At 37.9% G+C, this 13,821-nt stretch overlaps 1 protein-coding gene across 1 annotated transcript in view; it reads right to left on the minus strand.

The window, feature by feature from the left end:
- CFAP54 (cilia and flagella associated protein 54) overlaps positions 1-13,821 on the minus strand; it is a 299,509-nt gene that overhangs the window by 249,774 nt on the left and 35,914 nt on the right. The window contains exons 9-14 of the mRNA XM_031939791.1: positions 12,825-13,023; positions 10,217-10,419; positions 9,955-10,123; positions 7,568-7,653; positions 5,774-5,908; positions 4,011-4,161 (exon numbers count right to left, since the gene is read on the minus strand). Coding sequence (XP_031795651.1) covers positions 4,011-4,161; positions 5,774-5,908; positions 7,568-7,653; positions 9,955-10,123; positions 10,217-10,419; positions 12,825-13,023 — 943 coding nt within the window. The remainder of the gene's footprint in view (positions 1-4,010; positions 4,162-5,773; positions 5,909-7,567; positions 7,654-9,954; positions 10,124-10,216; positions 10,420-12,824; positions 13,024-13,821) is intronic.

Raw genomic sequence — 13,821 nt, forward strand, 5'->3', positions numbered from 1 at the left:
TGATTATTGAGCAAGTCAAATGTAATGAAATAATATCAAGAAAATGTATGATTAGGGAAAAAAAAAAAAACTAAGTGCCACACTAGTTGTCATGAAAGGTTAAAGATCTCCAACATATTAGGGAGATCATCCGTGGAAGACCCCAGCCAAGACTCAGCTAGGATGAAGTTAAAATACGTGGGTATTCTCTGCCAGTAAAACTATTAACATCAGTGAACTCACAGATCCTTCAAGATATAAGACTTTAAAATGGTCCTTTGCTACTGACCAGTGATCTAATTTTTACACTATTTATTGAGTGCACTCTATGTATAAAATACTGAGCTAAGTACCCCAACATCATGATGTCATTTTGGTCCTCTTCAAGCACAAAGGATAAACGACACTACCTGCTTAGCAACTGATATAAGTATTTCATTTTCTCCCTTCCTAAATTGTAAGCTACTTAACCGTGTTTTATCTATCTTTTTTAACCCATCTTGAATTGAGGACATTACCATGTACATAACAGGGCCTAAACAAATAAACAAATGTTTCTTGACTTAAACTGGATTTAGCAAATATGGCAGAATTTATACATCTATGTAAGGAAAAAGTCACTTCTATAAACACAGAAAGATACCATTTTATAAATATTAAAAGCCAACTATTTTAATTCAATATCACAAACACATTTTTGGAATCATAAGACCTGGTTTTTAGTTTCAGATATATCACTTATGTGTCATATGATCATAAACAAGTCACTTCACCTTTAGCCTTGGTTTTTTCACCTACAAATAATTATATTTACTTTAACTGACTCTTGAGGTTATTGTAAATATTTTTATAAATTGTAAAGCATGATATAAATGTAAGTTATTATTATTATTGTTCAGGACCTGCTTCATGCAAGGTAGGTTTGCTTTTTGGTCCTGGAACATAACACAGGGTATTATTCCTGAAGCAACTGGGTGAGACAGGCAGGAAAAAAAAACAGTTCAGAAGTATTTAGATGTGCATTTTTAAGAAAGGAGTTGATATTGATATAAATAGAAAAAAAAAAAAAAACAGGAGCCTTTCTTCTCAGAAGTAAGCCATCAAAGAATATAGACAAGAAGCTTTCAAATTAAGACTTACAAGTTATCAACAATCTTAGGAAACAAGCTTCAAAAATTATTAAGATAAATGCCTATTAAAACAACTAGGATTATTCTAGAGAGCAATTTGGAATTATGCTCAAAAAGTTAACAAACTGTGCATACCCTTTGAATCAGCAGTGTTTCTACTGGGCTTATATTGCAAAGAGATCATAAAGAAGGGAAAGGAACCTATATGTGCCAAAATGTTTGTGGCAGCCCTGTTTGTAGTGGCTAGAAACTGGAAAATGAATGGACGCCCATCAATTGGAGAAAGGTTGGGTAAATTGTGGTATATGAATGTTATGGAATATTATTGTTCTGTAAGAAATGACCAGCAGGATGAATACAGAGAGGATTGGCGAGACTTACATGAACTGATGCTAAGTGAAATGAGCAGAACCAGGATATCATTATACACTTCCACAACAATATTGTATAAGGATGTATTCTGATGGAAGTGGATTTCTTCGACAAAGAGATCTAACTCAGTTCCAATTAATCAATGATGGACAGAAGCAGCTACACCCAGAGAGGGAACACTGGGAAATGAGTGTGAACTGTTTGCATTTTTGTTTTTCTATCAGGTTATTTTTACCTTCTGAATCCAATTCTTCCTGTGCAACAAGAGAACTGTTTGGTTCTGCTCATATATATTGTATCTAGGATATACTATAACATATTTAACATGTATAAGATTGCCTGCCATCTAGGGAAAGGGGTGGAGAGAGGCAAAGGAAAAATTGGAACAGAAGTGAGTGCAAGGGATAATGTTGTAAAAAATTACCCATGCACATGTACTGTCAATAAAAAGTTATAATAAAAAAATGTTTAAAGTTTAAATAAATAAATAAAATAGGATTTCACCTTATATCCATTAGATTGGCAAAGATTACAAAAGGTAAAAATGTTAGCTGATGGAGGGGCAGTACAAAAACAGGGATAGTAATTGTACTGTTGATGGACCTGTGAAATGGTTCAACTGTTTTGGAAACTTATTTGGAATTATACTAGAAAATTCCCTAAACTGCATATACACCTTTCAATCCAATGAGGCACAAGAGGAAAAACCCTGACAGCAGCACTTTTGATAGCAGCAAAGAAACAGAAGGAATGTCAATGCCCAAAAACTGGGAAATGGCTGGACAAACTGAGGGATATGGATGCAATGGAATATTATCATGTCATGAGAAACTATCAATCTAAAGAATTCAAAGAAATTCAGGAAGACACATATGAGTTGATGAGAAATAAAGTAAGCAGAAGCAGGAGGAAATTTATGCAATAACTCTTAAGACTTTAAGAAAATATTACTGTAGTACAATAAAGGAAAAGAATGCTGAAAGATTTCAGGATTCAGATCAACCCAGTGATTTAGATAGTAAAGCATGGCTCCCACCTCTCATAACAAATGTGTTGAACTTGTAGTCCAGAATGAAGCAACAGATGACCAACAGGATCAAGGTGTTGATCTGTTTTGCTTAACTTTACTGGAAAGAAAGTTCTATTGATGGGCATGGTTGGTGGGTAGAAATTAGGAAACCCATCATGAATACATCATAAAAGAAATAAAGGAAGATTACATTTTAAAAATAAAGAATTTACTTGTGGTCAAATTAAGTGACTGAAATGTGAGCTATAAAAAGGATAGCACAGTTGGCCCCCAAAACCCTATGCTCCCCCTTATTATAAAATATTCTTTTTTGGCATGTAAACTCTTTCCCAGGTGGACATCAGCGAAGTTTCCTGCATTTGTTATACATTAGTCCTTCTAGATAAATGTTCCCCTTATCTCCACTCCTCTTAAACACTCCCTTTCTTTAGGAGCTACTTCTACCATCAAGCCTTTCTTGACATACTCCTCTCTACTCATTCTCCTTAGATATTTTCTTTTTTTTTTTTTTAGATACTTTCTATTTCACACATGGTGATCCTTGGTAAAATGTAAGGCAAAGACTTTTTGTCTTTGAATCAAAGACAAGTCATCTATTATAGGATCTACCATATAGTAGGCATTTAATAAATATTTCTTCATCAGCTTATGGAAAACTATATCATGTGTATAATCCTAAAAGAGAATAAGGGATGAAAGGACACTGAAAAAAAAAACCCACAGGTTTCTAGAAGTCATCAATGGTTTCCTCTTTTGTACCTAGTGACTAGGACCAGGATACTGAGCACAGTAGGTGCTTAATTAACATTTGTGGTTTTGAATAGGGGAGAAGCTACCTTGTCATGCATTCCCCATATTAGCCTCTAAATGGCGCTACTGGACCAGGACAGCTTGGCTTCTCTTGGTGAAGGTGAGAAAGAAAAGGGGGAAAGAGGGATGGAAAAGCTTTAGGGAAGGTGAAGGTGAAGACAGGGGCAGGTTAGTTCCTATACATGGGAATGTTCACAAATTGTGTGCTTGTATCTCAAGAGATAATGTGACATGTGAGTGTAACACACGTTGAGGATTCTTATGAAGTTCATTTTCTAAAGGATTTTCAAAAATTTCCTTGCAATATATTGTGGATGCTTGAAAAAAATAAAAATAAAAAGATTGACTAAGCAAAGAAAAACTTCAGCCCTTTCAACCACTCATATTGTCACAAATTCCAAAATGAATAATATATTTACTGCTCTCACCTTATAACTTGGTTTTGTAATTGAAGCCCCCAGCCATAACTAGTAATAGTTACTGTTTATGCAGAATGTTCCACAGATACTGTCTCCTTTGGTCTTCACAAAAACCTCCTTATTACCCTTATTTAGCTAAGTATCTGATGCTGAAAAATGTTTCACCCAGGATCCCACCGCTCTTAAGTGTCAAGGGACAGTAAATGTCTTGATCTCATCCCCACGCTTATTTATCCAAATGATCCTCAATTATCTCATTTGATACTTTACCTGAACATTTTTTAAATTTTTTTGCTGGGTTTCCTAAAGACTCCAATATTTCACTTAGTCTTAATGCAACTTCAGCCACAATCACAGGGCTGAGGTATTCCAACTGACAAGTATGAATCATTTCATTTATCTGCCAAAGCAGATGAACCCACTAAAGAAAAAAAGCAGAGAAAAAAAATTTTTTAAATCAATCAAGTCAAAGCAACATGGATTATCCTTTGTTTAGTGGTTCACACAGAAGTACACAAATGAGATGGACTAATCCTGCAATTTCATTAGTATAGACAGTTCCCAGGAAAGGAAAGTCCCTCCATCAATGCACCTTGGCCCATTCTCAGCAATTTCTAGTGTTTCTTACAAAATTGCCTAGAGCATGAGCTTAGAGTTTAAGTGACCTGCCCAGAGACACAAAGCCAGAAATAAACCTATAGTACAAACAACTCCAAATTTCTTGGAACAAGGTAGAATGGATGAACATCAGGAGTGCTTATCCTACAGCTAATAAAGGGCAAGATAAGATTTTTGCTTGCAAGACACAAGATGGTACAAAAGGCATCGTAAAAATTCCTTCACCACCAGTGCAGGTAAATTAATAATGACTTGGCCTCCAAGCAACCTCAGATTCCCAACTTTAACTGGCTTCAAGACTACATGAAAATTAGCTATTATAGTTTCCTTCTAATCTTCTGAGTGATACAGCTCAGGGGAATGGTTCCAATTCCTTTCCCCTCGCCTGAATTCTCTCTTGACAATAATCTACATGTATTATTGGGAAACAAGCCGGAAACTTGGTATTTGGATCCCCGTGTTCTCTATTATCCAGTCCCTTCATGGATTTATCTCGGTTGACATGATCTAAGGAATAGGCTTTTTTCATGTTTTGAAAATGTTTTATGTCTCCGATTAAGAAAAAAAAAATAAAAGGAGTGAGAGACATACAGACCAAAGATCACTCAGCATTACGGTTAAGAATATATTGTCTTAACAGACACACATGATGTAAATTTGAAGTGTTAGCCAAAATGGATAACTGGCTGATCCTTCAACTCAATATTCCTCCTCCTACTTTCCATGTAGAAAAACAAAGTGAGGTATTGGAAAGGGCCCAAGATTTAGAATTGAAATCCTGTCTCTGTACCTTACCCACTGATGTGACTTTAGGCAGACCACTCAATCTCTGGAGACCTCAGTTTCCTTATCAGTGAAACAGGATGAAAAGTTATACTAAATGGTTTCTGAGGTCCCTTCCAGGTCCTAGGACAAAGTTTATCCTTTATCATCCAGATCTTTCAGAATCCTTGCCTTGTCCCTTCCTCCATGACACCTGTGAGGATCCCTTGCCCTTGCTAGAAGTAGCCATTTCTTCCTGAAAGTAAGTTTTATCCACCATCCCTCCACACTCCCTCCCTTCCCAATAGAAGGTTAAGTTCCCTGAGAGCAGGAACGGTTTCATTTTTGTCTTGTATGCTTCAGATTGTATCTTTATACATCAAAGAAACTTAAAAAATGATTTGACATCAAAATGAATTGAATTTTTTAGACTGTAAGTTCCTTGAAGATGGCCATGATTTTTTTTGTCTTTCTTCATTTCCTTACAGCTCAATCTAATGCCTGGCACACAGTAAGTACTTCATAAATACTTGATGATGATGATTGAATTACATATAAAAATATACCCTTTAGTTTTGAGATGTGAATTTTATCCTAAATTAAGTATCACGAACTATAATCACATCAAGAAAAACAATAGAAAAAAGAAATACCTTGCTAGCTTTGACTTTCTGGACAAACTTGAAATAGTCCATTTTCAACGAATAGATTCGCTGGATTCCCATTTTGCATTTCTGCCACAGGAACATAATCAGATCAACAATGATCTCATTATCAGGTTGAACTTTCTGAAAAGGAGTATTAAAGGAATAAATTGATGAATCCCAAACACTTTCCAACAACAACAACAAAAAAGAATAAACTAAATTTGAAAGCTCAATAGAATTTTCCCTCTTTTATTTCTTCTGGAAAATCCAAAAGGTTGAGAAAAAAGAACAGGGGTAGTAGGAGAAATAGGTAGAATAGGCGTGGAAGGTGAAACTTTAAAAAAAAATTGATTATTTCAAGAGAACACAGAAAACCATCCTCTTTCCATTTCTTTTCCTGGGGCCTGATAACAATAGTTCCATATATTGAACATTTTGCATGCATTATCTCATTTGTTCCTTATAGCAACCCTAGGAGGCAGATGATACACTTATCCCCATTTTACAGATGAGGGCAATGAGCCTCAAAGGAATTCAGTGGTTTGTCCAAGATCATACAATTAATACAGTTTTTTGGCAAAGCAATTGCCCAGTTCAAAGCTGCATTTGAACTCAGGTCCTCCTGACTCCAGGGCCAGGGCTAGATCCATCATGTCATCTAGTTGCCCTTACTAATACATTTTTGAGACAGGATTCAAATCCAGACCTTTATAATTCCAAAAGCAATGTTTATGTTATATTGTTGCTTGGATGACTAACAAAAACCATTATATATCATTAGGTACTTAATAAAAGTTATTTGACTCATTATAGATCAATTCCTTAACATAAGTTATATATTCTTTTAATCCAAAAGAGGAAAAGAAATACCAGCATATGTGAGCTACTGATAGTCTGCAAAATATTATGAATTTTCTCATAAAATTATCAAGGGAGAATAACATTAGAGGGAAGAAAAATTATTTGAAAACCTCATGCTTCTCTAAGCCTGATTTCTCATCCTTATTCTTTATATTATAATAGTTACCATAGTTCTTTATGAAAGGAAAGAAACACCTAATTTCAAAAAGCTATCATAGGTCAAACCTTTTTATAATAAATACTACTATAATAGAAATATATAATAAATATAATAATTAAAATGGAAATTATTTTCCAAACCTCCAGTTACATTCTACTGATTTAACCAATATTGGATATGGTAAAATGTTTATTTTGTGAAACAATTCTAATATTCCTTTTAAAGTAGTCTAATGAGACATGAACTTAAGAAGACAACACTTGAAAAAAATTTATACTCAAACACAAATCCATTTCTAAATAATTTCGACCTATGAAACAAAAAAGAATTAAATCCCCCAAACTCAAAGAATAAAAATTTAAAAAACACTTATCTTGGTGGGCATGAGATTTTGGAAGCAAAACTAGGTAAACATACACTTCTACGAAGACTGGCACAGTTTCTCTGATATTTGGAAAAGGACTCTAGAGTGGGTATGTGCCATTGATCATTAGTACTGATACTGATTATTTTATAGAGAAAACTTGGGTATAAAACTGCCCTCTATGATAAAATACATGGAAAACTATGATCAATCTAAATGTGTATTTAAAAATTTAATATACATGTTTAACCAGAAAAAATAAAACAATTTTTAAAAAGAAAATTTTTATCAAGTAATACTTTTTATTTTTAATGTTTTAAATAAGGTAGAGAATGCAATATTTAGAATTTTAAAAGAGTGCCTCCATTTTTTATCATATAAAATCATGAAAAAATGTCAAAAATATTAATTTCACCTCAGTAGATGAACAAGTGAAGGAATATAGCATTGATCCCAAGTGGAAAATATCATCAGAATAGCTTCCAGACAACAAGTGAGACTCTTGATTCATGAAACAGAAAAAAATACATTAACATAAATTTAGTATCTAAATACAAAATCATTTTTAAAAAATGTTCATGGAAAGCAAAATTGGGAATCTTCGCTTTAGCTCTAAAATGCATCAAACCATAACAGTGACAAACTTATCTCTAGAAGATATTCTTCATTCTGCCAGTAAGCTATACAAGTGGACTTTAATTAAAATAGATATAAGAAAATCCAAATTTATAGATAAAATGGGGAATTCCAGGTGATATTTGCATTTCAAAAGAACTATATTTTTACAAAGTTTCCCTACAGCATTTAAATTGTGACTGAATTTTTAAAAATGAATTTTACATGCAACTTTTTAGGAACACGCCTGCCATAGAGAGTGGAATACCCTGTAGAACTATACAAGGGCAACAGTGTATTGGTCCTCTGTCTAAGTTCAAAGCCAGAGCTGTGTCCCCTCCCCATCTTCCCTTTCTATGAGTCCACAGGAGCTCAGATCAGCCAATTGCCTTGCTCTGTGACCGCAAAGGGCACTGCTTTACCTTCTGGAGAAGGAAGAAAAGAACCAGATTTTCTCATTTACTCCCTCTAATACAAACAGCAAATAACTTTGATTGTATAACTCCAATTCCTTCATCATCATTAAGTGAGGAGGTTGAGATCTTAAGTCCTTTCCAGCTCTAACATCCTATGATCTTGGCAACTTTAAATATCTATTGGCATCTCTTGGCAGAAGGCTATTGCCAGGTCGCCACAAGCATCTCAATAGCCTGGAGCCCACACTCCAGCATCTGGGACAGGTCTGACCTTCCATGGGATGGGCCAGTATGCAGAGGTTGGACTGAGGTCCAGAATCATCTGAACGAGATTCCTCTGGACACAGATAAAGCCTGAGAATCATCCCAGAATCTCGGTGAGAATGCTAAAAGCAAGGAATAAAAAAGGAGCAGTGAGTGAACTGCTCTGCCATGTTTCTGACAGAGTAGGTAAGGAATTGATTCACTTGGATCCAATGTGACAAAATAATTTAAAGGCATCTTGTTTTGTGTCATTCCAAACACCTGGAGTATGGAATCACAGAATCCTAGAAGGAGAGGAAGAAAGAGGGGGGGGGGATAAAAAAGAAGAGGAAGAGAAAACATAGGAGGAGAAAAGGGGGAAGGAAGGAGAGGATGAGAACGTGTGAAGAGAAGGAGGAGGAACAAAGGGAGGAAAGAAGAAGAGGGAAACAAAGGAGAAGAAAGGAAAGGAAGGAGAGACTGAGAAAGGATGAAGAGAAGGAAGAGGAAGAAGGAGGAGAGGAAACAAAGGAGGAGAGGAAGGGGAAGGAGGGAAAGGATGAGAAAGAGTAAAGAGAAGGAGGAAGGAGAGGAGAAAGAAGGAGAATGAAGGGGAAGAGAAGGGGAAAAGGAAGAGGAGGAGGAAAGAAAAGAGGAGTAAAAAAAGAAAAAGCAAAGGAAGGAGAATGAAAGAAGGGTGAGAAAGGAAAGGAAGAGGAGAAGATGAGAAAGGAAAGAGGAGGAGGAGGGTGAAAGGATGAGAGTGAAGAGAAAGAGGAAGAAGGGAAAGAGGAGAAGGAAGACAAGGAAAAGGAAAGGAGGAAGAATGAGAGGAGGAGAAAGAGAAGGAAAAGGAGAAAGGAGGAGGGGGGAAAGGAAGAGGAGGAAGAGGAAGAAGAGAAGGAGATCTAGGAGAACTAGAATTTGTAGAACATTTTAAGGCTTTCAAAACACTACAAACAAGGGACCTCTGAGAAGATGAAAAGTCCCTTTGGACTTTTCCATCTCCCGGTCTCCCTCCTGCCTGGAATTCCCTTCCTCTTCACCAAATTCCAGCTGAAATCCCACCTTCTGCAAGCAGCTTCTTCCCTCCCTTTCACCCCATCCCAGGTATATGCTATCACCCCCACAGACCATGGGGTCTCTGAGGACAGGGACTGTTTCTGCAGCTTCTTGCCACCCCAGCACTTGGTGCAAGGCCTGGCACAGAGAGCCCTTTCACAAATGCTCACTGACTGACGGGAGAGCCCTTGGCTTCCTTCCCAGAAGCAGACACACAGTTCAGCTTGCCGTCCTTGGAACTCAGCCCCGTCCCCATCACAAGCTCGCCTTTATTCTGCACGGGCTTTGGCGTGTACCTGAGTCCCCCAGTTGTGTGCCCCACTCACCCTGGGTTTGCCACATAGTAGGTATTTGATGAGGCTTATTGAGGGGCAGAACCACCCACTGCACCTTCAGCAGCACTAGCAGATGAGAACAGTCCTTGGACCCACGTGCAAAAACCCCGACATGTTCTACTGTCACTCACCCTGAAAGGCGATCTTTTTTGTCCCACCTCGAACACCTTCCGTGGCGCTGCTGCCTCCTTCCCCACCGAAGGCCAAGCCTTTATTTCTCTTTACGTTGATCAAGGGCTCCATCGCAGCCAGAAGCCTTAACTCCATCTCCATTTTCTTCGAAGCAGGGTCCTTTCGACTCTTAAGAAACATTATCAGCCCCACAAACTGGTAAGTAGCTCATCCCCCTTACCTTGCCACCATGAAACTAGGCAAAAGTACTGGATGTGTTACCTGGAGGAATTTGATAAACTGAACAGCGGTGCAATTAAATAAATTCCATTCCTCATAGGTGAAAGATAATTTTATCATCTTCCCTGCAGCAGCTATAGAAACTCCATCTTTCCCATCAATGACTAGTTTCAGTTGAGTAGAATTTGAATAGACTGTTCTGAAAAAGTCAAACTTCCCACAGACTATGGGACCACCACTTATATCTTAAAACAGAAAAAGAAAGAAGTGAAATCAGGTACAAATATTCTTTGAAAATTTGTGTTTTCCATCCAGAGAAAGAACTAAGGAATCTGAATGCAGATTGAAGAATACGATTTTCACTTTTGTTTTTTTGTTGCTGAGAAGAACCAGGTCTATTGTAGTTGATCATCACGCAATCTTTCTTAGGATTCTGTGTACAATGTTCTCCTGAGAACCATCTTTGTTATGAAGAGACCTGGGTCCCATCCCTCCCCTGCTCAGCAATCTTCAGGGGCTCCCTATTGCCTATCAACTCAAATTCAGACTTCTCTGCTTGATGTTCAAAGCCTCCCACCCTGACCTTCCACTTTTATCTCATTCCCTCCATCTCCAGCCCACTCTTCACCACTGCTAAACTGTGTTCCATGGACCAGCAATTTCAATGCTGCCTCCCTCACTAGGACAGCTGCCCTGTGAGGGCTGGCACTGGGCACCAAATGTCACTCAAAACTGCCCAGAAAACTCCTAGTCTGTGACATTAATATCCCTGTGTCCACAATTTCCTTCTCTCCATTGCTTGTTGAATTTCTAATCCTCCCTTAAAATTCTACCTTAAATGCCATCTCCTTCAAGAGACGCAATGGCCCAGAGGATGGAATGCTGGACCTGCCATCATGAAATACCTGAGTGCGAATCCAGACTCAGACATGGCTAGCCTGGCAAATCACTTAACCTCTGCCTGCTTCAGTTTCCTCATCTATGAAATGGGGATAGTAATTAAATCTACCTTTTGTTGTTCTTATAAAGATCAAAGGAACTAATATCTGGAAAGCACTTGGCACATAGTGGGCAATTAGTAAGTACTTGGCTCTTTTCCCTTCCCTTTAAGTCAATACATTTTGCATCTTTCTAAATAAGCTTCTCTAATGACACTGTAGCTCAGCATTAGGTCCCAACCCCCAGTATCCCAGATTCCAAGCTCCATGGGGACGCAGTTTGTATCTGCTGCCACCTTCTATCTCCCCAGTATCTATCACAACACTGCACTGTGGTTAATAATCCTTGCTAAGGGACTGAGGGAATGAGTGAATGAAGTTTCCCAGAAAAAATAGGACAGTAGTTTGAATGAGCACTAGACTAAAAGGCAAACATTATGTTCTGCCTGGGATTTTCCCCAGTGAATATGGGATAGATAGACAGACAGACAGACAATTAGATTATAAAAAGAGATAGGCAGGTAAACAGACAGAAAAATGGACAGATAAACAGGTAGATAGATAGATAGGTAGGTAGGTAGATAGATAGATAGATAGATATGTAGATAGATAGAAACAGATAGATAGATAAAGTAGATAGATAAACAGATGGATGAATGGACAGACAGACAAGTATATGGATGGATGGATGGATGGATGAATAGACAGACAGACAGACAGATACAAAAAGATATAGGCAAGTAGATAGACAGACAGATACACAGACACACAGACAGATAGATATATATAGACAAATAGACAAGTAGATAGATGGATGGATAGACAGACAGACACAATTAGATTATAAAAACAAGACAAGACAGATGGACAGACAGAGAGATACATTAGATAAATAATATAAGATAGATAAAGACTGATAGATGGACAGATAGATGAATGGACGGATGGATAGATAGATAAGATAAATAGACAGATACAGGCAGACAGACAAATAGATTTAGGCAAGTAGATAGATAGATTAGATAGATGGACAGATACACGGACACACAGATAGATAGACAGATACAAACAGACAAATAGACAAGTAGATAAATGGATAGATAGATTGAAAAATAGACAGTTACAGACAGATGGATAGATAGATAGATAGATAGACAGATGGACTGGACAGATAGATAGATTTAATAGGGGGCATGCATGCTTTAGGGACAGCCAGGTGGTACAATGGATAGAGTTGCAGCTCTGGATTCAGGAATTCTGAATTCAAATCTAGTCTCAGCTGTGTGATCATGACAAGTCACTTAACCTTGTTTGCCTCAGTTTCCCCATATGTAAACTGAGTTGGAAAAAGAAATGGCAAATCATTCTAGGATCTCTGCCAAGAAAACCCCAAAAGTGGTCATAAGAGTCATCCATGATTAATGCCTTTTTTCTCTGACCATTCTTGGTGGAATAACCATGTGACATTTTTAAAATGCGGGGGGAGGGGAGGTGGGGTGGAAATCTGTAAAGAATGACAGAAAGCATTTTGTAATATTTGTTTAAGGGACAAAAAAGCATTTGGCTCCCTGTTTGTAGCAGACATAGAAGATGATGTTAATGCTAATCAATAGAGGCTGAACCTCAAGTCACAGCCCATGGAGCCCCACAATGACCCATTTCCAAAGCTCTCCACTTTCCACCACAGAATCTGATTTTGCATCTCTCTTTACCTGAGAAGAGCTCGCCTCCTGCCATGAAGAGCTCAGCATAGACTTCACGGACCTCCAGCTCCTCTGAGATGGGCGGCCCGGTTTGCAGCACTCGCCTTCTCGGTTCTGTAATAGCTTCCAAGACAGCCAGAAATTGGGCAGAGGTGCTGTCAAACATCTCAGTCAACAACTTTTCTGTGGTAGTGCGTGGCCATTGCATCTGGAATCAAAGGGAAAATCAAGATCTAGAGTTAGTCCAAATCCCTCCTGAGCCTACTGTAGCTTCTCATTGACTTTCCTCAAGTCTCCAGAATTCAAAATTCTACAGCAACTGGTATTCATCCAATCATCTCCCAGGAGGGTGATGGGGCAGGGGAGGAGGGAAATAGTGGAGATGGTAATTCTCAGGAGAAAATAACAGAGAAAAACAGCACATTTTGCTCCAGGTGTGTACGTCCCACTGAGTGACATCTTGGGTAATAAACAGAAAATGTCCCAAGGTCAGTTTGACCACCAAGGAAACAGCACTCTTAGCAGAATGGAGATGTCATGACTGGACAAAGACCATGGAAGGGGTGGATATGTCATATCTAAAGGGGACAGACAAGCTAGGAGGAGCAGAGTAGTTCCCAACTCAAAAAGGGGAATGCATAAATATATGAGCAGAAGGATGGATAGGAGAACTTTAATGACATTAAAAGGATCAAAAATGATGCAGTTTTGGGAATAGACTACCATTATTCCCCCACATCCAATCCTGGTGGACAGTGGGCATGCTGCTTCCTAATGGATTAGAAAACTAGCACAGTAGTGATGAGGGGAGGGGAGAGATGCTTCCATGACAGATATTAGCTATAAATTTCCATCTTCTCAAAGTAGGACAAATGATAAATTCTTGACCTGCTTTGCTGATAACTTCATCTCTCAGGAAGTAATTAATAATAAATAGCTGGCATTTATATAGTCCTCGAGGGTTTGCAAGGTACTTTGCATATGTTATCTGATTTAATCTTTACAA

This window comes from Sarcophilus harrisii, chromosome 5, assembly GCF_902635505.1.
Source record: "Sarcophilus harrisii chromosome 5, mSarHar1.11, whole genome shotgun sequence".
NCBI lineage: Eukaryota > Metazoa > Chordata > Mammalia > Dasyuromorphia > Dasyuridae > Sarcophilus > Sarcophilus harrisii.